This window comes from Sebastes fasciatus, chromosome 20 (genome assembly GCF_043250625.1).
Source record: "Sebastes fasciatus isolate fSebFas1 chromosome 20, fSebFas1.pri, whole genome shotgun sequence".
Lineage (NCBI taxonomy): Eukaryota > Metazoa > Chordata > Actinopteri > Perciformes > Sebastidae > Sebastes > Sebastes fasciatus.
In genome coordinates this window covers 16,403,823-16,426,482 of record NC_133814.1, presented here as the reverse complement: position 1 = coordinate 16,426,482, position 22,660 = coordinate 16,403,823, and the positions used below count along the sequence as shown (strand labels likewise).

General features: G+C 39.1%; 1 protein-coding gene across 4 annotated transcripts in view; it reads left to right on the top strand.

Moving 5' to 3' along the window:
• The window catches only part of LOC141758565 (zinc finger protein 385B-like), a 77,401-nt gene that overhangs the window by 23,710 nt on the left and 31,031 nt on the right, over positions 1-22,660 (top strand). For 3 of the 4 annotated variants that reach the window (XM_074620108.1, XM_074620105.1, XM_074620107.1), the window contains exon 2: positions 11,766-12,044. In XM_074620108.1, coding sequence (XP_074476209.1) covers positions 11,766-12,044 — 279 coding nt within the window. Of the gene's footprint in view, positions 1-7,412; positions 7,573-11,765; positions 12,045-22,660 lie in introns of those variants that run through there. The other variant, XM_074620106.1, reaches the window with a different exon arrangement.

Genomic DNA, 22,660 nt, shown 5'->3' with positions numbered 1-22,660 from the left:
AGAAGCATACTGGCTGCTTAACCTTCAGCTCTGTCGTTACACCCCTCAGTGACAAAGTTGTTGATATAAAACGGTCCACTGTGCACAAATGGTTGGAAAACCTGTGATCTAAATGATTCCACTGATGAGGGTTCACTGTTGTCTAGATGCCCCTGCACAGACGACAGAATCCTTAACTTTACAGTTCAATAAATAGAGAAAATTGGAGCACAGTTTTCAGCTTTAGGTGGCATGCATTTACAACCTTTGTTACCTCCACCAAGGAGGTTATGTTTTCGGTTCAGTTCTGTTTGTCAGCAGGATTATGGGAAAACTTCTGGCCTGATTTTCACGAAACTTGGTGGAGGGGTAGCATGGGTCAAGGAAGAATTCATTTTGATCGGATCTGAATCACGGGGCGGAGAGATGCATTATTTTTTCACTTTTGTTAACATTGCGAGAGTGCGGGATTTGGCCTCGGCGGAGGTCTGCGCTTTCCGAGTGCCCTTCTAGTTTGAATTGAGATCATGGTGGCATTTTATGTTTTAAATTCTCCTTAAAGAAATACCTGTGTTGTTCTCCTGATCAAGGTTTTGTGTGCTGGTTTGTTGATATCATTAATGGTACGTAATGATAAGCTAGAGAATAATACCCTACGAATTTGGCATAGTGTATGAAAAATTTCCACAGTAACGTCACGGAAAAAAAGTTAATTTTTGATTGTTCTTTTAAAGAATATACTTAAAATTTTGCATCATTCATTTGTCTTTTTTAATATTCAGTATAAGCCTGTTGGATTGGTTGAGTGGCCTGCACTGGCAAATACTGTACAATACTTTGCCAAAGAGGTGGCGTGCAGGGCTGTCAGGTCCTGTGGAGCCTCCCCAACATATCAGAGAAGGTGACAGCTGATTGGCTGCTTCACCTCCTATCTGGATGTCGCACCGTCTTACTGTGACAAAAACACACACAGGTTTAGTGTGTGTGTGCGGTCAGAATGAGCATGTTTGGTATTGTTTATTTGCTTATTGTTCTTAAGGCTGATTCTGTAGCTCTTCTGAAGGCTACAGTGTGTGTGTGAATGGGTGTGTGTGCCTTCAGATACCAGTGGTCTAATTAAAGAGCTGGCATGTCAGAAACATGCTCCCTCTTTGTTTAACATTGGACCTAATCTCCTGCTACAGAGTTGTGTGTGTGTGTGTGTGTGTGTGTGTGCGTGTGTTATCTGGTGATTGCTGCGAGGTGTCTGCAAGATGGATGCCAAACCAGTACAGACATTTGTTGGGAACCCGGCCAAGTTACCCCAGAGTAGTGTGTGTGTGTGTGTGTTTGTGGTTGTGCATTTTCACATGAATTACCTGTGCTACTGGGGCTCCACATCATTTTGTGTCGCCATTATTTTCATAGATATTTATGTGTTTTTCGATAAATAATCTGGCTTTGAGTGTGAGTCAGCATCACATGTGGTGCACTAAAACATGTTCTGTTGCACCACATTTGTGCAATATGGGAAATTCTGATGATTTTTTTTTTCCAGTAAAAAAATACGTCTTTAATTGTTGCCATGTATATTATTTTTGATACCATAGCACCTTATGAAATCCGTTTAATTTTTTCCAGATTCTGTGTATTAGGATTCAAGCACATTATGTCATCAGAAAAAGTGTCTAATCATGTGGCGGATGAATAAAATGGCAACGATTCACGAGAAAAATATTCAAAATGTAATATTTATATCAATAATAAATATATATCAATGAATTTTGCACTGCACTATTTTTTTTTATCAATGAAAGGGCTTCAATACAGCTATAAAACAAAACATTCCACCCTTTTGTAAAATAAAGTGCTCTAAATGTAACTGTTAGTGTTGATTTCTTCAACTTTTTGGATGACTAACAGGTGACCTCTCCTACAGGTTTCCCCTCAACCCATGTATGATTTGTGTCATTTCATAAATCATATAATGCCCTAAAATCATTCTTGCTAAACACCAGATTGAACTGGAAGAAGCTACATCCTTTCAATCACACCCTTCATTTTCATCATCTACTCCATGTTAGCTTTCCATTTCATGCAGACAGTATGCACTATAGTTTGAGTGAGAAATGCAGAGGTATTTTCTTTATGCTACTAAAAGTAGGGTTTTTAAGTGTTCAAGGAAAAATGTGATATACTGTTTGGTTACTGAAGTTCGTTAAAGGAATATACACACCCAACTACCTTTGGAGGTTTAACTCAAATCAGGAAACATAATTAATAATCTGAACAAAATTCTTTTTCACCATATAAACCCTCTAATCACCTAATTTTTGCACCATATAAACACATTTATTGCCTTATTTTGGTTGACTAGGTCACAAGTGGACTGCAGACGTGTTCTAGTTTTATTATTTCAGGGCTTATTCAATTTACAGAAAAGCCTACATGGTTTATTAAAGCAGCTACTCTCCGCAGAGGTACTGCCAAATGGTTAGATTAATAAAAGTAATTTACAAAGACAATTTTTTATATCTAAATATGCTCAAGAATTCACAGGAAAACGTCAAATTAAAATCCATAATTTCAATGACCAGTAGAAACAGGTAGAAACAAACAGTTTTGCCACTGTGAGCTGGCTAACGTTCCCTCGGATGCAGTGACACAAAATTTAAATTGTTTGTTTTGAAATTAAAAAGTGATGCGGGAGACAACCCGCGGCACTAAAAGCTCCAAAGTGTGTGGTGAGGAAATATCACCCTGAATACATAAAATGTTGGATTCATACTGGCAGCTGACATTAGCATAACACATAATTACTAGTTAATTTATTCTCCTTTTTTTGTCATGTGTTCTTTTCTCATTTATTTGGGAAGGTGGTCCTCGGAAATGTTCAGAATCAAGTTACAAAAGGTTGACAATCTTTGTACTAAAGTGTATGCGGGTGCCTTCATGTTACGTACACCCATACGCACATGCCCAGCGTCCCATGTTCCCATAGTCGAGTCCAAGGGAAATAGAGACTAAAAATATGCACCCTCTTAACAGCTCCCACTCACTTACCTAACCGAGTGAATCACTGCATTATATGAGTGGAACATTTGCAAATGACCTTGTCACAGAGATCTGACACACAAAATACCACTCATGCTGTGGGATTATGGATGCCAACAACACAGTTGTGTCTATATGGTGTACATACAGTGTGTTTATATAGTGTGTGTGTGTGTGTGTGTGTGCGTGTTGTTCTGAGGGTCGTGGATGGTGTTTTTGAATGTTAATGGCTTGAATGCACCTGTGTGTCTCACTTGTGTGCATTTATACTTCATTGAGCCCTCAATGTGATTCATGCTTCTCCTTGGGCTTCTTTCGTTATAAAGAGCTCTTTGTTATCTTTATTATCATCTAAATGCACCACAGAGAGAAACATCGTCACACATCTAAGAAAATCTTTTACTTCACTTTCTAACAAGGTGTTCTTTATAAGGGTTTATAAGTTGGTTATTTCATGAATTTATTAACCAATTTTTAACACAACAACACTCATATAGATACAGAACTCCCATCACTGTATACAGTATTCATATCGATTGACAGCCCTAATATAAATGTAATTTCTAGGAAACAGGCCCCACCAATATCACCATCAGACCTAGAATCCCCATTGTCCCCAATACCTAGATTAAGTACCCAGAGCAACAACAACAGCATGCAGAATGTAATCTCTTACTATTGAACAGGTAATTGTTTTTCTGGGGGACTGTCAATGTCACAGTTGTAAGCTGTAAGAAGAAAACTGGCTGAAAATGGTGAGCAAATGTGAAATGTACCACAACTGAAACAGTATTCTCTAATTTAATTCATCCACGTTTCAGCGCAGAGATCAATACATCTTCTGTCATCAGACTGAAATCTTTCAGAGTTCACTCTCCTCCGGCTCCCTGCAGACTTTACAGTCCGTGTTGCCCACGTTTCTTCACCCGCCAATCAGTAAAATGTGTTCCTTTTGTCCATTTCTTTGCCTTCTCTGCACAAATTACAGCATAATTGAGCTGCAATTTGTGTGAAAAAGGTTCCAATTCATGGTTGCACCGGATGTGCGGGGTTGCCTAGCAACACAACTGTAATTGTAGTCCACCTGTCGTTCAGTATTCATTGACTGAAAAGACATGTAGGTGTTGTACGGGGTGTCTTGTCTTTGTAAATCTGAATCTATGTTGCACTTGGACACTCTGACTCATCACTCTGTAAATATAGCCTATGTAGTGATCATTAGAAACATGATCGAGAACATTACACATACATGTATTCCTCCATGGTCCAGTTTTTCCATATCACCCTGAGCTCTTTGACGTAATGGAACAGCGATGACAGGTGTTGCGACGAGCGAACTCATCTTGGCCTGAGAGTCTGGAACAATGCCATTTTTAAAAAAAGCACGCTTATGCCGTCACATCTCATTTACAGCTGCCTTGCGTATAAATGCTGTACGTCCATCTCTTAACACATCTGGATTAGAGCTGCTCGTTCCAGGAAGTTTCCTGCTAAATCACAGACCAGAAAGAGCTGCAAAGGTTCCCAGGTTCAGGTGGATTAATAGCCTGGAGGGGGGCTGGATTTGGTCTGTTTTAATTCATTGAGGCCAGTCTAAACAAAGGACTGAAATATATTCTTAGGCCACCTTGTAGTTGTGTGTGATTATTATAGATTCAACAGGCTTTGGCTGTATAGAGAGAAACGGGTTGAGTGTATATTAAGGAACAAAAAAAACATTATTTATCTTTGAAGCCTTTATAGTGTAATAGATATATAGTTGCGGGGAACCAAGTGTAGCTATATATAGAGATGTGACATGCTCTACTAAGTCCCCTTGGGAAGATATAGGACATGCTGACAAGTGCTTTTATCATATAATTAATGTAGTGGAACAAGATCTTTCTACATAATTGAACGGAAGTCCGATCTCTGAAGAGCACCTGTTAATTTATACACGTACATTTCTAAGTTCCTGGTGAAAACCTGATATTTTCAAACATCTTTGATAGTGTTTTAATCCAAATTAACTTTTTTTTTACACTTCCCAATGCCAAAGCTTTTCTTCCTCTCATTTGTCAAAGCTCAGTGATAAATGAGTCCGTCCCCGGTGTGAAACCAGAGGCAGCACACCATACAGATGGGGAGAGCAGCTTGGAGGAAACGGGCTGAACAGGTTGCCAGTTTTAAAGCTGCCTGTCAGCTCAGTGCCCACCTGGTTGGACCGCCATCCACCATCCCACGTTGCCAGATTAGTATTAAGAAGACTCATCTTCAGGTAGTGGCTGCAACTTCTTGTTTCCTTTCATGACAATTTTGCACATTATCTCAGCTATTCTAAACCATAGACATAAAGACTAAAAGCTTAGACTACAGGTATGTACATGATTTTCTATAGAAGCAAGACGTGCAGTTTCTCAAAAATCTAAATTTACTTTACACTTTCATGTAGAAGGCTATACTCCAGGGTTATCATATTAAACTGAAACTAAAACAAAAATAAGAGGGGAAATATATTTTTAGTAAACTGAAACTAAATAGAAACGATATCCTTTAGGAAAAACTAAACTGAAACGATATTGCCTGGGTAAAAAAACAACTAATAAAAATAAAATAAAAATGAATGTAAATTAATTTCAGTTTTAGTTTTTTAGCCATAATATATCCCTACCGATAAAAGGAGACAGCATGAATTTCCGTCAACTCTTGTGACATTGAACCACAGAAATTGAACAGACTTGGCACTATGCTGCTATTGCTTCACTATAGCGCAAAGATTTAAGATTAAATAAAACTAGAAATACACTTTGAAAACTAAACTAAAAAGAAATTTAAAAAAAGTCGAAACTAAAATAAAATGAAAACTAAATGAAAAATTAAAACTATTACATGCTATATTATATCCTTGGTACACTGTGTACATACAAGTGTTGTCTCAAAGCAAACATGGCTGTTGTGCACTTACTGGAAATGACTATCACCACTGTCATCGTTCGCGTTACCAAATCATTACAGACTCTTAAATTAACCCAATAAACATACTGATAGCTTCTAACTGACAGCGACCATTGAGAGTGAGAAGTGTCCAGCGTTCCACACTCAACTTTTTGACCGTTAACAGTACACCATCAGGGTACTCATAGTACACTGCATTTTGCCATACTTGTCAGTGTGAACGCATTTACTGTATGCACTCAAATTAGCAAGTGAAAGTACTGCTCTGTGAAGCTGTACGTAGGCACGGTGTTGATTTGAGCTAAAGCCTATAATGTCAGCATGGTAACATGCTCACAATGGCAATGATAACATGCTAATGTTCAGCAGGGTATCATTTTATCACGTTCACCATGTAGTTGTTTAACGTGCCGCTAGCATCATGTTGAGAGCCGCGTGGAGGAACTAGATATGCTCTGAATTTCGTATTGAGCACCTTTAAAGACAACCTTGAAATAAAGCCCTTTCCTCTTAGCATAAGATGTCCTAATGAGAACTACCAAATACATGAACCCACTATTTTTTTCAGTCAGGGCACTAAAACTGTGCATTATATATCGTTTTGTCATTTCTACTGTGCCAAAAATGGGTACAGCCAGGGACTTGTAAAGGACCATATACATGTCAAAAAGCAAAATGAATGATTCCTCATTTATGTAGGCGCCCATGTGGAGACCATTACGCTGTAACTATAAGTGAGTCCCTTGATAGAGTAGTTTATGAAGTTGACAGGTCATTTCCATGCAGCTGTCTCAGGCCATAAAACAAAAGATGTGGAGCACGCAGTTGACAGGGAAAGTTGATTGTTACACGGAGAGATGAGACGTACAGGCAGGTGAACTTTATTTTATCTGCTTGTTTGGCCGCTGACATAAATCATTAGTGGGAATCCTTTTATCAACGCAGGATGTCATACTACTGAATATTTTGGTCTTAATAATAGCACTAAATAACATTTTTAAGATGTTGAAGCTTTAAGATGGATGCTCCTCTCTCTCTCTTTCTAAAAAAGGATACTCAGAGATAGTGTTTTTTATTATATCATCAAAAAATTAAACCGAGTTGGCAGTGTTTGTATTTTGCCACAGTGCAGTTTGGGGTTGTGAAAATGTACAGTAATTGGGTGTGATTTCTTTTAACAGTATTTACCTAAGGACAGCAGGAAATGGCTCAGTGATTTTTAACACAAATAAGAAGCTGTCTCATGCCTACTGTATCTGGTCAAACAAACAAACCCTGTACTGTACCTTGTGTCATGCTGATTTGTTTATGGTTACAACTTCATAAGGGACATCATATCATCATGGCATCATGCTTTATATTCTTGGCTTTGATGAAGTCTCCCCTCATCGTGGACCAGCAGCCAGACAGACCAGCCGATGAGTGCTGGTATTTAAAGAGCTGCTGCGGCCAGATAGCTTCACTATTAAGAGGACGGCACAACAGATACTGCGTTTACAGATAAAGGTACTGAGTTTTAAACAGAGTAATTCCATGATACATAGAGATCATACCGCCGGCTCACTGGGATTTATCTCCAACCGCAGGGTCCGTAGACTGAGCTAATGTCTCCTGAAAATACCACCAGTAAGTAACTCATACCACTTTACTGTATGTCAAAAAAGATGTTCTGCAAGCAATTATGATTCAAATGTGATATTGTAGTGCAAAACAAAATAGCTTTTTGAGTGACATGTACCCTGATGTACATGTTTGTGCATCTTTTGCTGGTAGGATTTAGATATTGATAGTGTATCAAGTCCCCAAGTTCATTTGCTCATTATCACGCTCCATTAGGTCCTATTTTGTTTATGAGCATAGAACAGTAATTTATCCTTTGTCGTGTATTTATTTATTGTTGTTTTTTGCTCATTCAGTCTTTAGAAATGTTGTCTAATTTATTTTGTGCAGTCCGGTTGTGCTCTGAAATTTTTCATTTCTTTGTTTTCGTTTCTGCTTTAAAAGATTATAGAGAGTCTCACCTGCACATAATGGAATTATTTTCTCTCTTTTTGAAGTGAAAATAAACAAGCATAACTTAGATTGAATGCCCAACACCTATTTCAGAAAGTGCATGACCAAGAAAGAAAGATTCATGGACCAAATTTAGGCCTTAGTCCATTAAGTCCAATTTCAGTTTAATTTATTGATATCATTTTAACACTGAGAGAAGTTAACAATTTAAAACTCACACCTGTCTCCTACTAGGTGTTAGGTCCTCTGTAAAAATACTTGTGACACATCAAATTAATTAATAAAGGACTCAGAGGATAAGGCTACAACACAGTGCAGTTTTAATCTTGTTTTACACTGAAAATCCAACCTGCAGTTTTATATAAATGCCACTGTCTAATCTGGTTAGTATTAGTGAGAATTTAACAACATAACATCATCTAACATACCTTGTATCCTTTTTATATTAAGTGTTATGGGACTTGATGTGATGCACTATTCTGTGTAGAGTGTATTTAATTGTACTGTGTACTATTGGTAGATGTAGTGTGGTTGGTACGAGGCACACGAAAAGTAAGAATCCATCATGATATCTTGTGCAGATGCTTGTTAATGTTAAATCAGCTTGATTAAATTAGTTTTTTTTTATCATTTATGTCACTTTTACCATTCAAGTCTAATGTCATGGATGATGGTAATCTTATTTCCATATAAAAAACATTATTGTGGGCAGCATGGATCTTTCCGTGTTAAGATCAGCCTCAAAGCTCTATGTGATAACTTGGCACAATAACAAGATCAGAATTTGCTGCAGTATGCTGTGATTTTTGTTGGTGTGTTAGACAACGCAGTGCGTGCTGATTGTTTGCAGATCACAATGAAATCACATTACCATTTCTTGTTCATTATAATGCTTGAAAGAACCAAGAAATCCTGCACATTGTCAATCACTTGTTCTCTATCCTCAGTCGTAAAGAAAGTACAAGTGATCGACAGTGTGGATTTCTTGATTTTTGAAGTTGAGTGCAAGAACTCTCTTGTAAGTGTTCATTATAAACAAGAAAATGCATCAATTCATGTGCGACACAACACTCCAGTACATCACAGATCTAAACAGGCCATTTTGAAGGATTGTTATGTTATTGTTAATGTTATGTTAAGCCAAATACTATGTATTACACTAGTAAAAATTAAAAGTTGATATGGCCTATTGCAATGAAAATAGCCACAATATGTTTTGGTGAAGGGGTTTTCTCTCTTAACTCACAACTAAATGCCCTCTCAGCTGCAGGTGCCGCAGTTTGCTCTGTGGAGCACCACAAACTTAAGCCATTTGGTCCGTAGCAGAGGACTGAGCTTTTCCCAGCTGCCCACTCAGGTGGCAGACAGGCAGAGAAGCCCTGGCTGTGATACAGAGTGCCAACAGAAACCAGCAGCTGCCGGCCGGCAACCTGTTAAGAGTTGCTTTGTAATGGAGCTGTCAGGTGCCAACTCTACTGTAGCTGACCACATGAACATGAGTGAGTGGAGCAGCTCAGATAGACCTAAACTATGTAGTAGATTTAGTGTGCAGTATGACACTCAAAAAAAAGAGAATTGCTAACCAACCTAATCATTAATTCAATTGGTAACACACAAATTATTTGAGTTTTTTTAGATTGAGTTAACAAGTTAGATCAACACTGCTTTGAAATTGAGCTGAAAAACATTTTTATTTAATTAAAATAACATTTTTGGGCAGGAAAACAATCAATGTATTGTGATCAGTGGGCAACCTCTGTGTCTGAGAAGTGAAGCTGATGCAGAAGTGCCTTAAACTTCTTTCTAATAGCCAGCAGGGGGCGACTCCTCTGGTTGCAAAAAGAAGTCTGATTGTATAGAAGTCTATGAGGAAATGACCCTACTTATCACTTGATTTATTACCTCAGTAAACATTGTAAACATGAGTTTATGGTCTCAATCGCTAGTTTCAAGTCTTCTTCAATAGAGTGCTCCGGGGATGATGTATTTTTGTAGGCCAACCAGGAAGTTAGCATCACACTGGTTCCTTCGACAAAAAGCCAATGGGATTTTTCTTGATCTCAATCGCTAGTTTCAAGTCTTCTTCAATACAGTATGGTTTTCATTTTGTAAATTATGGTCCCATTTAGTGTCAAATAGACCATAAGGCAGGGTATGCTTTAGGGCGTGATTGATTGACAGGTCGCTACCATGGCGTTGTCTGGTCTGGGTGTTGTCCGCGTATTCATCTTAGAACTTTAACCCTTTCACAGCGTGTTTTCAGTTCATGGAAGTTAATTATAACCTTTTTGGTCACCTAAAAATGTCTTATTCAGCGTTCGGTTGTACTAAACTCCACCCTCACGTGTCACTTCTGATTGCAAAAAACCAAGATGGCAACGGCCAAAATGCCGAACTCAAGGCTTCAAAACAGCAGTCCACAAACCAATGGGTGACGTCACAGTGACTACGTCCACTTCTTATATACAATCTTGATACTTTGAAAAAGAAAATCACGTGTGTCACCTGCATTCATTGGAAGGTGGTGATCAATCAAATCAAAAAGTACTGGCCCAGTTAAAGTAGTGCTGAAAGGATAAGTTACTCAATCAGTCGCTCAACCGAAAATTGAATTTCTTCTTCTGGACAGTTGGTTCGACAAAAAAAACAATTTGAAAACATCAATTTGGGATTGAAAATCTGGATTTTCTGTAAAAATACAGAACAGCCAGTAAACATCTCCCTATTATGTTACTAGGAAACGTAATCCAGTCTGCGTTACGCTTACTTCAAAACATCTTTGCTGTTGCATAAACATAATCTTTAGGAGACAGGTTTTTTTTTTTTCTTACACCTGGTTAGGTTGAGACACACTCATGTCCATGTCCACTGCCTGTAGTAAAACATCATTCACATAATCATGGTGATGGGCTGCAGCTTTGAAGTCCTCGCTGCTGGTCAGAGGCTGATGAATTCCAGTGAACACATTTCCCTTCCACTTTCATCTTTCCACCAGTCAAATCGAATTTTCAGAACGGCAAAGATTTTTTACAAGTGACGGTTTCTGTTTGGTTGGAGGGGGGTGGGTTGCATTCAGAGAGGCGGAGGATAAAATGTCCAGCACTATGAGGACTTAATTGATGCCATTATCATATGAACAGCACCAAAACAAAGAGAATTTGGGTGCCATTTCCACATTCACAGCAGAGCTCGCGTTATAGCTGCGGATTGATTTACGCTGTCAGGCTGCTGCAATCACTCAGCCATTACAGGTATTAAAGCTATGTGCTGCTCACACAAAGAAACAAGTCGCTTTGTGTACCCCGGGAATCGGCTTTTATTATCTGATAAATGGAGAGAAGCTGGAACAAGACACTTATCTACACACTGTACTGTTGTAATGTTGTGATGTGTGCCACAGATAGGCCATTCTTTTCAGCTAATGCATGTGTAAGGGCCGGGTTATTCTAGACATGACGTGGCGTATTGTCCCCTTAATTTGAGCCCTTTAATGGGAAGACGTATACAATTTTGTACATGCTGACAGTGAACACATGTAAATGAATCCAAGTGATGAGTATCTTTTGTCTCCCTTTGAAATCTCTCTGTTTGGTATTGTGAAATATCAAGCACTATAATGGTGGTGCACATAAAATTGCAGTTTGAATCACACTAAAGAAAAAGCTGCTCTGACTGGAGCCATGCTGCTCTGTTGCCCCCCTGTGGAGACTTTAAAAACATACATATTGAAGGAAATGTCTCACATGGGGGGCTGTATTGTTCCTGTTTCACATGACAACACTTCTGATTAATGTTTCTTTCTCCAGATATGAAGCGTCCAAAGAGCCCCGACTTGCTGGACGGCAGCCCTCCTCCCAAGAGTCATGAGAGACAGCAGCAGGAGGAGGAAGAAGAGGAGGATGAGGCGGAGAGGATGGTCAAGGCGGTGCACAGGGCCAAGCGAGAGCGCCGTCAAGGCAGCAGCAGCGCCACGATGTGCCAGGTGTGCAACATCCAGCTGAACTCCAGCGCCCAGGCCCAGATCCACTACAGAGGGAAGACGCACCAGAGGAGGCTGCGCCGACTGGCAAAGGCTGTCAGCACAGGTAGGGAGGCACCGATCCTATTCTCTCAAAAGTTGAGTTACCTGCTGATTTACTGTAGATTATGAGAATTATTTAGTTTAAAAGTAGGCTGTCCCTCACTACCAACAAGAACAGAATTACACACATCATAATTTTTCTATAAAGCTGTCGAGTACATCATATCTCCTCTCAAATTTAAAACTACTGTTCATCAGACCAGATCCCGCCACAACTGACTGACTCTGGACACATCAGGAGTAAAACTGAACTTGAGAAGACTACTTTCCAATATTTAAAGGACCAGTATATCGGATTTAGGGGATCTATTGGCAGACATGGAATATATTATTCATAACTTTATTTTCATTAGTGTATAATCACCTGAAACTAAGAATCGTTGTGTTTTCGTTACCTTAGAATGACCCCTTCATATCTACATAAGGAGTGGGCCCTCTTCATAAAGCCCGCAGTGTTTCTTTGTTGCTTTGTATGAATTCAAACATTTCATTTGAGACGTTTTTGAAATGTCTGTAATTGTTTCTAATGCCGTTTGTTTGTGCTTGTTCGACTGTTATGGTCTCTCACTTGCAAAAGCAAGTAGTGCAAGTACTGCACTGAGCAGTAATTTACGTCGTCACTTCCTCAGAGGTTAATTTTTGTGGCTGTAGTTTGTAATGCTATTAAATTCTGTGCTTCAAAAGTAGGTCATATGAAGATGAATATAAAATGAGATTAAGTGTGAGCTTTAGCAGACAATCCCATTTTAAACAGTTTACTTTTCAAGTCATATTAAGACAACTTACAGAGACAGAAAGAGGCCAGGTCGTCCCAGATGAATGGACATTTTGACTTGTCATAACAGGAAAAAGCACAGGTTTGCAACTAATAACATTAATGATGGCTCCATTACATTTAAGTGTCCCAGTAAGCCATGCCAGTGAGACATCAAGTGCAAGCAGCATCTAAATGGAAAAGAGCCACGTTATTAATTACACCTTTGCTTTTCATCCGATGACAAGTTAAAATGTCTATTGTTGGTGCCTCAATCTCAAACATTGTGACGTTATGTAATAAAGCACTTATTGCTAGAGAGAAACAACACATAGACCCTGACCGACACTGACTGAAACACTCATAAACTGCCTCAAAATGACCACAGCTTAATCAACAACTCTTACAGCCTGAACAAAAACCGAACATTATGAACTTCTTCAAATTGCTATTTACTGCAGGGCTGCTGTATTGTCAGTGCTTCTGTTATTTTGTCAGTGTTTTAATCAATTTTTTCCCCATAGAGAGTCTGTTTACAAGAGCTAGAAACATACGCTGCTTTGTGTCTGAGTCTCATGCTTCTTGGTGTTGGAGTTTGATATGCAGTGCAGGTACCGGGTCTGGTTTTTCTTCTTTTTTTTTTACACTTACGATTTTACAAGTAAATGCTGCATGAAAAAAAAGCAAAAGTAGCAAGATTCTCCTTGGCACTGATATGCAAGTTCTGCAAATACAGGCTTTCCAGTAGAAGTTGTGCTGTTTGGTGTTTTTTGGCTAAAAAAAGTGGAGAAAATAGTCTTTCAGCAGACTCGAAAGCTGTACCCTGATACCGAACACACCTTGTTTTGTCAGGTGTTTGTTATGACTTGAGTATACTCTTGTAAATGTTCACATCTGCAAACCACGAGGAGCTGGTATGCATTCAGTATATATTTACTATTCCAGAAAAGCCCCTCGCCATTTCCAAGCATTTTCTGCACACCTGTTTTGACGCCGCGGGGCCATTAATCACCTTCACTCACCACCACCTGTGTCACTCTGCCACGCTGACCCGCTTGATCAATCAGCACTCGGAAAAAAAAGCCTCTGACGAACAACTGGCCAATAAGATGGCACTTTTTAATGTTGATTTATGAGGCTGTCTCTCTGTTGGCGTGCCTCACATATTTAGCTGTTCCTATCTAACACACAGCGCATGAAATTAAATTAATACTATATCCATTGTTTAATTTCTCCCTCAGTTCAACCTCATTTTGTTATCATCAGAATGTTATTGACTTCTTCTGTGTCAGATAATAGCCTTCGCAGATCATTATTCATACTTAAAAGTGTGAGACTGATCCAGAGCACAAGAACAGAGCTGGTGTGTGTGTGTGCATGGTACCCATTTTTTGGGCTCTATCTACTTTATGTTTTTTTGAATTCCCATTATCCAGCAGCAAACTTTACATTCCTCTGATCAGGACCTCTGACGTTAGCTGCAGTAACTTTTATGAAAAACTGGGTCATTGGCTGACTTTTGTCCAACTTTTTGGTGCTGAAACAGGCTCCTCTGTGAATGTTACTTCCTTTTCTCGCAGGTGAAAATAAGCAACTGGTGACTCCATATATAGGAGGAGACACATGACCCCCCCCCCCCCCATCTCACAAGAGCCGTGTCTGAAATCACTCCCTCATCCACTCATTCAGTAGTACTCCCTATAGTGCACTTAATACCGTTTTTTGACAAGAGATTTGCAGTGCCGGGGGGAATTAGTCATTCCAAATTGGATAAAAACCAAAGCTATCCATCAGTTATTATAAAGACAGATTGTTTGTCATTGGAGACGTCTTCTAGTTGGAGTCAATTCACGCTGTCTGCTTAAATAAACCAAAAGTGAAGCCAACAGCAGAAAGAACAGAGTGGTGCTATACTATCAGCCCGGTCGCACTAACACGTGCAAAGGCTGTACCCGAATCAGAAATTTCTGATTTGAATGGAATTTGGCTGTTCAATATGAAGATTTGGCAATCAGAAAATCCATTGGCCTGAGTTTCATTCATGATTTTGACCACATTAAATATTCAAATGTGGACAAATGCGATCCGCCACAGTTTCATAATGAAATGAAAATATTTTTACACTTCTCAACCAGTGGGGTCCGTGAAGTGTGATGCGACTGGCTCTCAGCTTGGAAAGGCCCAGAGTGAAGGTGGCTTGCAGCTCTGGCCGTGACCTTTGCCGCACCCCTCGCCCGGAACTCGTCGCTTCCCGGGGCTGTGGTGCTCGCTGCACCCTCCTCTGCGATGCTCAGAGCTAGTGACGTATAATAAAAAGTGAGAAAGACCGATTATGGTGGATGACACATGACTTTCAACCAGGAGACCGGTGTTCCAGACCGGTGTTTGTGTCCCAAAGTGTTGTTGAGTTATTTTGAAGTTACGTTAGTGACGTGTCTTTTTGTGATGTTTGTGGCGTGTTTTCCTTACTTCTGTTACATTGTTTCTGTACGTATTCTTCTTAGTTTATGTACTTACTTTAAGCCCAAGCATGATGTTTTTCCTAAACTTAACTAAGTGGTTTTGTTGCCTAAACATAACTGCGGCCATTACCGTAGTTTTGTTGCATGGTGCAAAAGAGGCGTACAAATGACATGCGAAAAGTTTAAAATGCGTTCTCATGACACGCACAATGACCTTGTAATGTCATGCTATTTATACGCCTTCCCATGAGATCAGGTTGTTACTGTAGTTGGTTTATGTGTTGTATATTTATAAGGCAATCTCAAGTCTGCTCATTGTTAGCATGCTAAAATATCACCCACATCAGTAGTGTTACTTTGTCCTTGAGAAGCAGATTTAGGCCATACTCCAATCTACAAAAAAATCTGGATTTTGATATCCACATGACATCACCACGCAGACGATGTGCAGCTCTCTGCTTCCTCCGTGATGCAAAGAGTGTTGACAGACTTGACACAATTTATTCATCATTATTACTCATTCAACATGTCACCGGAGCAAAAGCACAGGTGTAAATGAAAAAGTTAATGATGGTTGAATTCCATTCGACTGCTTCCAGCCTGGTATTAAAATATGTTGTCGTTATTTGTACCCGCACTGTGATCTCAATATCATTTATTTTAATTTTCAGTCTACAGACTTTATTTTGTCACATTCCCCTTGTACAGTACATACTCAAAACCTGCTTAGATTTATGGAATTGGGTCACACAGCTTATGTCTGATTGTGGATAGCTGTCGCCTATCATTTATTAGACTGTTGGCATATTTATTTGACTGAAGAGATTTATCATCTAGAGAACCATGTGAGTGTCTTAAAGTGCCACAAACAATCTGAGAAAGTGTTACTGTGACCTCCATTCTGCTCCAGTTTGCTGGCAAGACGGCAGTGATTTGTTCACTCGGATAAAATGCTGCCCTTACTGACACATTTCTCTAAAACAAGGGGAGGATTGTGTAGGAAACACTTCCCCACCATAATCCCTACTATAATAAACACTCTACAGTATTACAAACACTGAATTTACTCCTTGGGATACTACAAACAAAAGGTTGTCGACATATTTTATCATTGCCTTTCATATAATGTGCACGCGTTAAGAGATTAGACATCAATATCATCAGCACCGACAGAGTTTAAAGAGCCGACTCGCTGCAGGCCACAGTGTCAGAGCTATCTCATCCAATAATTGATAGTTGAGATGAGACTCAGTCATGGGCAGCTTGTGTCAGTCCCTCAGGGTGAAGGGCCTCTCGTTTCCTCTCAGTGATTTCACACCTGCCATGTTTGAACTGGTTAAATGAACCCTACTGTGTTTAACCTCTTTTGTGTGGGTTGTTGTGAAATTGACAATATAGTCAAACAACTGCCTGGCCTAAAAATAGCTCTGGAATGGTTTATTTGGAGCAAAAATGCAACTAGACCACAGACGGGAAAAGAGCCTGGAAATGATCCTTTTAAAGGCACAGACTGCGTAATTTATTGTCCTGTGTCCTTTGTCATATTTGAACTTGTGACTTGTGTATTTCTTAAAATCTAAAAATTCCTAACTTGTGTATCGGGCGGGTGATACGGCCACAATCTTTTATTACAGTATTTTATCACGGTATCTGTAAATATCATGATACAGTAATTGTTCTGTAAATTCAATTAAGAAATACTTTAAAGTAGCCATAAAGTACTTAATTACATTTGATTGAGGGATGTGAATAATTAAAGCTTCAGTAGGCAACAATCTTTTGGCATCATTGGGCAAAATTTAACCTTTCAGCATATTGTAATTAAAGTGTTCTGAGAGAAAACTAGACTTCTGAATCTCCTCATGGCTCTAAAAAGGCTTAAAAAAATCTAGCCCGTGACAGAAGACTTTGACCAATCACAGGTCATTTCAGAGAGAGAGCGTTCCTATTGGCTGTGCTCCGGCCATGTGAGCAGTGCTTGGTATTCCCTCAAGAGATCTCAACATGGCTGCCGGGTCACAAACTTTCTCATTTTACGGCTAAACGGTACACTACAAGATGATTCCTACTTCAGCTTTCGTCCCTGACCCGCCGAGTGGGGCGAAAGCGCACCGCTGTAAAGGAAAGAGGTGAACTGGATTTATAACACAAGACATCATTGCGAAACGGAATGCAGCACAATAATTGTTTTATGTCAATTATCTTGTTTTCATAATCGTTGGAAGCCAAAATCGTAATTGAAATTAAAATTGGACAAACTGCACAGCTCTACGATCAAATATTAAATTAGTTTACTAATCATTTCAGTGTTTTTTGATTCTTGAAAATATCTAATATCTTTTTTTTAATTATTTACAAAAGCATAACTAATCGGTCACAGTATATTGGATATTATGATATTATTGAAATAATAATTTCTGGACCTACAGTATAAATTGTATGTATGTATTTTGTTTATCACTGGCTGTTTTTAATGAAGCAATAAAAACCTTAAAGTTGAATATCTAGCCAACAGAAACCACCATGGATAAGTGAACTGTATTTTCATATGGAACACTAAGCACCCCTTAATGTGGAAGCTACATCATTTTGTAAAATGACTCATTACTGGATGGATTCATGCAGAAAATGGCAGCCAAGCACTTCCTCTATTAAACCTTGTAAACAAATAGGAAGGAATATTCCTACACAAATAGCATATTTTAAACAATGTCTCACCAGCCATTCTCGCTGCTGCCGGTTTCCAAGTAGAGAGAAGAAAAGGAGGACGAGCCGAGTCAATTAAGGTGACTGTTGGTATAATTCAGTCTGTGCTGCGATGAAACCAGCCTAATAATACCCGTACCCTCCCACAGCTGAACTAACATTCCCTTTATTTAGCTGCACGAAGTGATTGCTCAAATGAAAAGAGATTTTAATAGGGTGCTTCTCACTGGGGGCCTTTTGAAAAGGGAACGGACCGAAGCAGTTTCCACTTCCTGCACTCCACGCTAAGCTTCTGGACCACTGTGGAGTCGTTTCACTTCAGGGGTTAGGGTTTTACAATGTTTGGTATGATGTGTGTCATGCATGTAAACTCAAATGAAAGTGCAATTTCTGATATGTGTGTATACTGCACACACAGACACACTCATTTTTCATAGATTTACCATTACAGGGGCATAGTGGGCCCCAGATGTTTAATGCTTTTAATGTAAATTTGCAATTCAGCGTGAACTAAAGTGAAATTAAATTATCCAATATTTCACCAAAAATTACAGAATATTAAAATATATATATAATATTGTATTGTTTTTTTTTCTTATTTTGTAACAAAACTTGAAAACTAATATATGCACGTCCCATTTCCATGGGTCCATTTTGGATTGAGTCCGAAATGGTGGACCTCTACAGCCAGCAGCAGGAGCAACAACAAGAACTACGGATATTGATAATCATTTTTTCAATATTTTTCATTGATTTTTACAATTATTTTGATTAAAATTTTAGTCAATTAGTTTATACAACTGAACCTTTTAAAAGTAAAAAAAAAAGGTTTTGTAAGAGACTTGTAAGGAAGGCTGTACTGTAGGGTGCTGCCCAGTGACCTTCTCCAACATGCAGCCTGCTTTATCTTTTTTTCATACACAACTCACAGAGTTTGGTGGCTGGTCACTTTGGCTGTTGTTGACGTGCGGCCCTCCTGACGGCATTCATTCATTTGAACATCACAGACGGCCCCATGATGTGAACTTATAACAAGCTAAAATGCTCCTGCAGCTCTTTTCTTATTTGTTCTTTTCAACCAGTGAAATCGATGGGGTGCAAGTACCTTTTATTTATCTCCAACAGGATTCAGAGAAGAGAGGAGGGAATAATGTACTGAATGAAGGATAACTATATCGACTTTTAACAAGGACAAAGAACACAAACATCCATTTATTCTACTCCTCTCCTGTCTCTTCCCACATATTCTGTATCTCTAAGATACATATCACATACATCTTAGAGAGACTGCACATAATTTGGAAATAATTAGTAATGACATAATGTAGTAATAACAAACAAAAATGCCTTTGAAGTGTGATGATTAGAAGAAGGAAGTCAAAGGCAGCAGGTTTTGCTGTGAAGTCCACAATATCTTATACGCATCTACAAAAATTGAGAACGCAAACATTTTCCCTTAGTTTCTGCACAGAGCCCTTTGAAGTGGCCGATCTGAATGTCACACCTACAGAGTTTAAAGACAGCGCTCCTCTGCGTGTTTGGTGCTGTTTTTACGGCAGTATTTATTGCCTGGGAGGAGGTGCAGCCTTAAAGGATAAAGTCAGATAACAAAAGTCTCTTGTGCACAGTTAACACCACAGATTACATGAACAAGACCGTAACATCATCGCCTGCAGGCTCACTCTGCAAGATGTGCACTGATATGTATCTTTGGCTATTTTTAGGTGTGCCGTATACCCGTGTATACGCACCACTACACCTCTGGCTAAAAATCGAGTTTCGGTGTAACCTAGTGTGACTGTACTTCCAGGCTTCTTTCATTTGATTTTTCAAATTAAAACTGTTCAAACACACATCCTAAAAATCAAACCTGTAAAATAATGTCGGTCAGAGAGGTGGCCTACAACGTTTCCTGCACCATTTATAACAATCTGCCACTGAAAAGGAAAATTAAGCCTTTCTTTTTTCTGTAACAAAGCTTCCCCTCACTAATGGAAAATCTATAAATTTCTCAAATAGAACTCCACTACAGATTGACTTGGCTTAAAGCTTTCCGTTCCTGCTCCTGTATACCAACATACAGTAGATGCATAGTGACACAACCATATAAGCGGTATGTCTGCAGGCACATATGCACACACAGACACGCTGAAACATACTGTGTGAGCTGTGAAATAGGACATTTATCAGCTCGAGTTCGGTGCTGCTTGGCCTCATTTCATACAGCAGAGGCTGCTTTAGCATAAAAAACAGCCATTTTTAAGATGTCACTTGATCTGTCATCGACGGCCATTCTGCACAGTCTGCAGGCCTGCAGGAAGGAGTAAAGCTGGAGACAGAGAGACAGACTAACGGGGGTGATGTTGGCTTGTTCACCATTTCCCAATTTTGTTTTTGACTCAGCGGTTGCCAGATATGGCACCGAAACCCTCAGGGGCTGGCTGGGTCATCTACAGGTCAGAGACAGCACAGAAGTTACCCAGGATGCTGTACCTGGATTTCAGACCCGAATAAAACAAGTACAAATTACATTTTTAGTATCTCAGGTGACAGTGTATTTGGGTTGTGAGAACATGAGTCATTATCCTGCATGTGAAGCAGAGTCAATATATTTGATTTCTTGAATACAAACATGAGGAACGCTGGAGTCATCTTTGTAGTGAAAGAGTACCTTTTTGAGATTGTTTTTGGATGTTTGCACAGATAAAATAAGTAAATATTAGCATGTATTTACATTTCTTATGTCTATTTAGTAGAGCTGCAACTAAATATGTTTTTCATTATCGATTAATCTGCAGATTATTTTCCGGATTAATTGTTTGGTCTGTAAAATGTCAGAAAATAGTGAGAAATGTCCATTCCAGTTTCTGGGTCCAAGGTGATGTCTTTAAATGTCTTGTTATGTCAGTCTAAAACCCAAATATATTCAGTTTAATTTGATGTAAAACAGAGAAAAGCAGGAAATCTCCATATTTGAGAAGCTGTAAACAGCATTTTCTTCCATTTTTGCATTAAATATTAGTTGGCTATTATTTTTCTGTCGAGCGACTAATCGATTAGTCTAATAATCGTTGCAGCTCTACTATTTAAGAAGTGTAGTCATTATAAAAACTATATGTATGTATGCGATGGGCTGTGATACTGTTAAAATACAGAAACATTTTTTGGGGGGTGAATTAGTCTGGATGCAAAGAAGCTTTGTAAATCATTTCCTTCTGTTTCTGTCTCCCTTTACCAAGTCATATTTCCATAAGTGAAATGGCAGGTCGATCATACACTCCATATAGGTAAATAGAGGTATGCATAGCCGATGTTTCGTAGGTCCACAGCTAGATGAAAGCATGCCGTGTGTAGCCGTGCAACCGTTCTGCTGGGGGCCGTCTCTCCCTGCACATTCATTTGAATGCAGCAGCCTGAAATCAAGTGTATGACTGTCAGGATTTGTCAGTGTTGTGCTTCCACACCACACTTATTCGAGTGGACAAGGAGCCAGCGAGGAGCACACAGGGCAGACACAAGCAGCGTGTGTGTGTGTGTGTGTGTGTGTTTATGTGTGTGTTGACGACACTTGTGTATGACATTTGAGGCCGGGGTTTCAGGGCAGAGTCTATGAGAATAATTGTGTTTATTTGAAGTGATTATAGTGACTGTGGAATGAATAACAATGCATTGAAGGCCTGCCCTCGCCGGCGGTGCGTACAAACCTCTGTGTGTTGCCTCTAACGAAATATCCAGCTACGTGCTTCTGGAATGAGTCGAGATTTCAGATGCACTGAAACTCCTCCTCCTCCTCTTCTTCAGCAACTAAAAGCACATAGCAGTGATAATGTATTCTTTTATTATTTAAGAGCATGTCCAAGGTGAAAATGGTCACAAACTGTAAGAAGTTCTTCACTTAAAGGAACAGTGTGTAACATTTTGGGGGATCTACGGTCTTCCCAGAAATGGAATATAATATTCATAACTATTTTCATAAGTGTATAATCACCTGAGTACACTAGTGGAGTACGTATAATATAGTATAACGCCAGAATTGTGTTTAAAAACAGTACTTGAATGATTATACTTCACATCGTTTCTCAATGGTAACGCCAAGACCATCGCTGTGGTTAATACGTTGCAACTCAAAAAGCCATTTAAGGTAAATATCACTCAAAAAGAGCAACACAGAACCCAGACTCAAACTCTGCTCTGCAGTGTGTCAATACAGTAATCATGGAAAGATTAGTCAGGAAAATGAGCGAGCTATTAGGTGAACAATAATCTCTCCCACCTGCTCATTAAAATAAACACTCTGCTGGAGCTACACGTCGTCGCTTGCTTGATCTCAAATAGTTTAAATTAGCGTTGAGTGGTGAAAGAGCTGCTCTATCAGTATGCTAAGCTTCCATTATGATTTACATCTTTGTATCTGGTTACAGAGTGATAACCCTCTGCTGCATGGACGCATTGGGAGATTGGGATCTTCTATCTAAAAGATAGATGCAAATGAATTATGCCTTTGCATAAGAAATATAATATATTTGCATGGCTACACGTTATTCCCTCCTAATACTTACTTCCACCCTTTTTCACCCTTCACAAGATGCCGTTCATACTATCATAAATGTCAAATATAGATCATTCTTGTTTAAATAAGTATCAAATTCTTTAAGGATTATGAATGTGTGATTTCTGTGAGATCTACATAACTCTTTA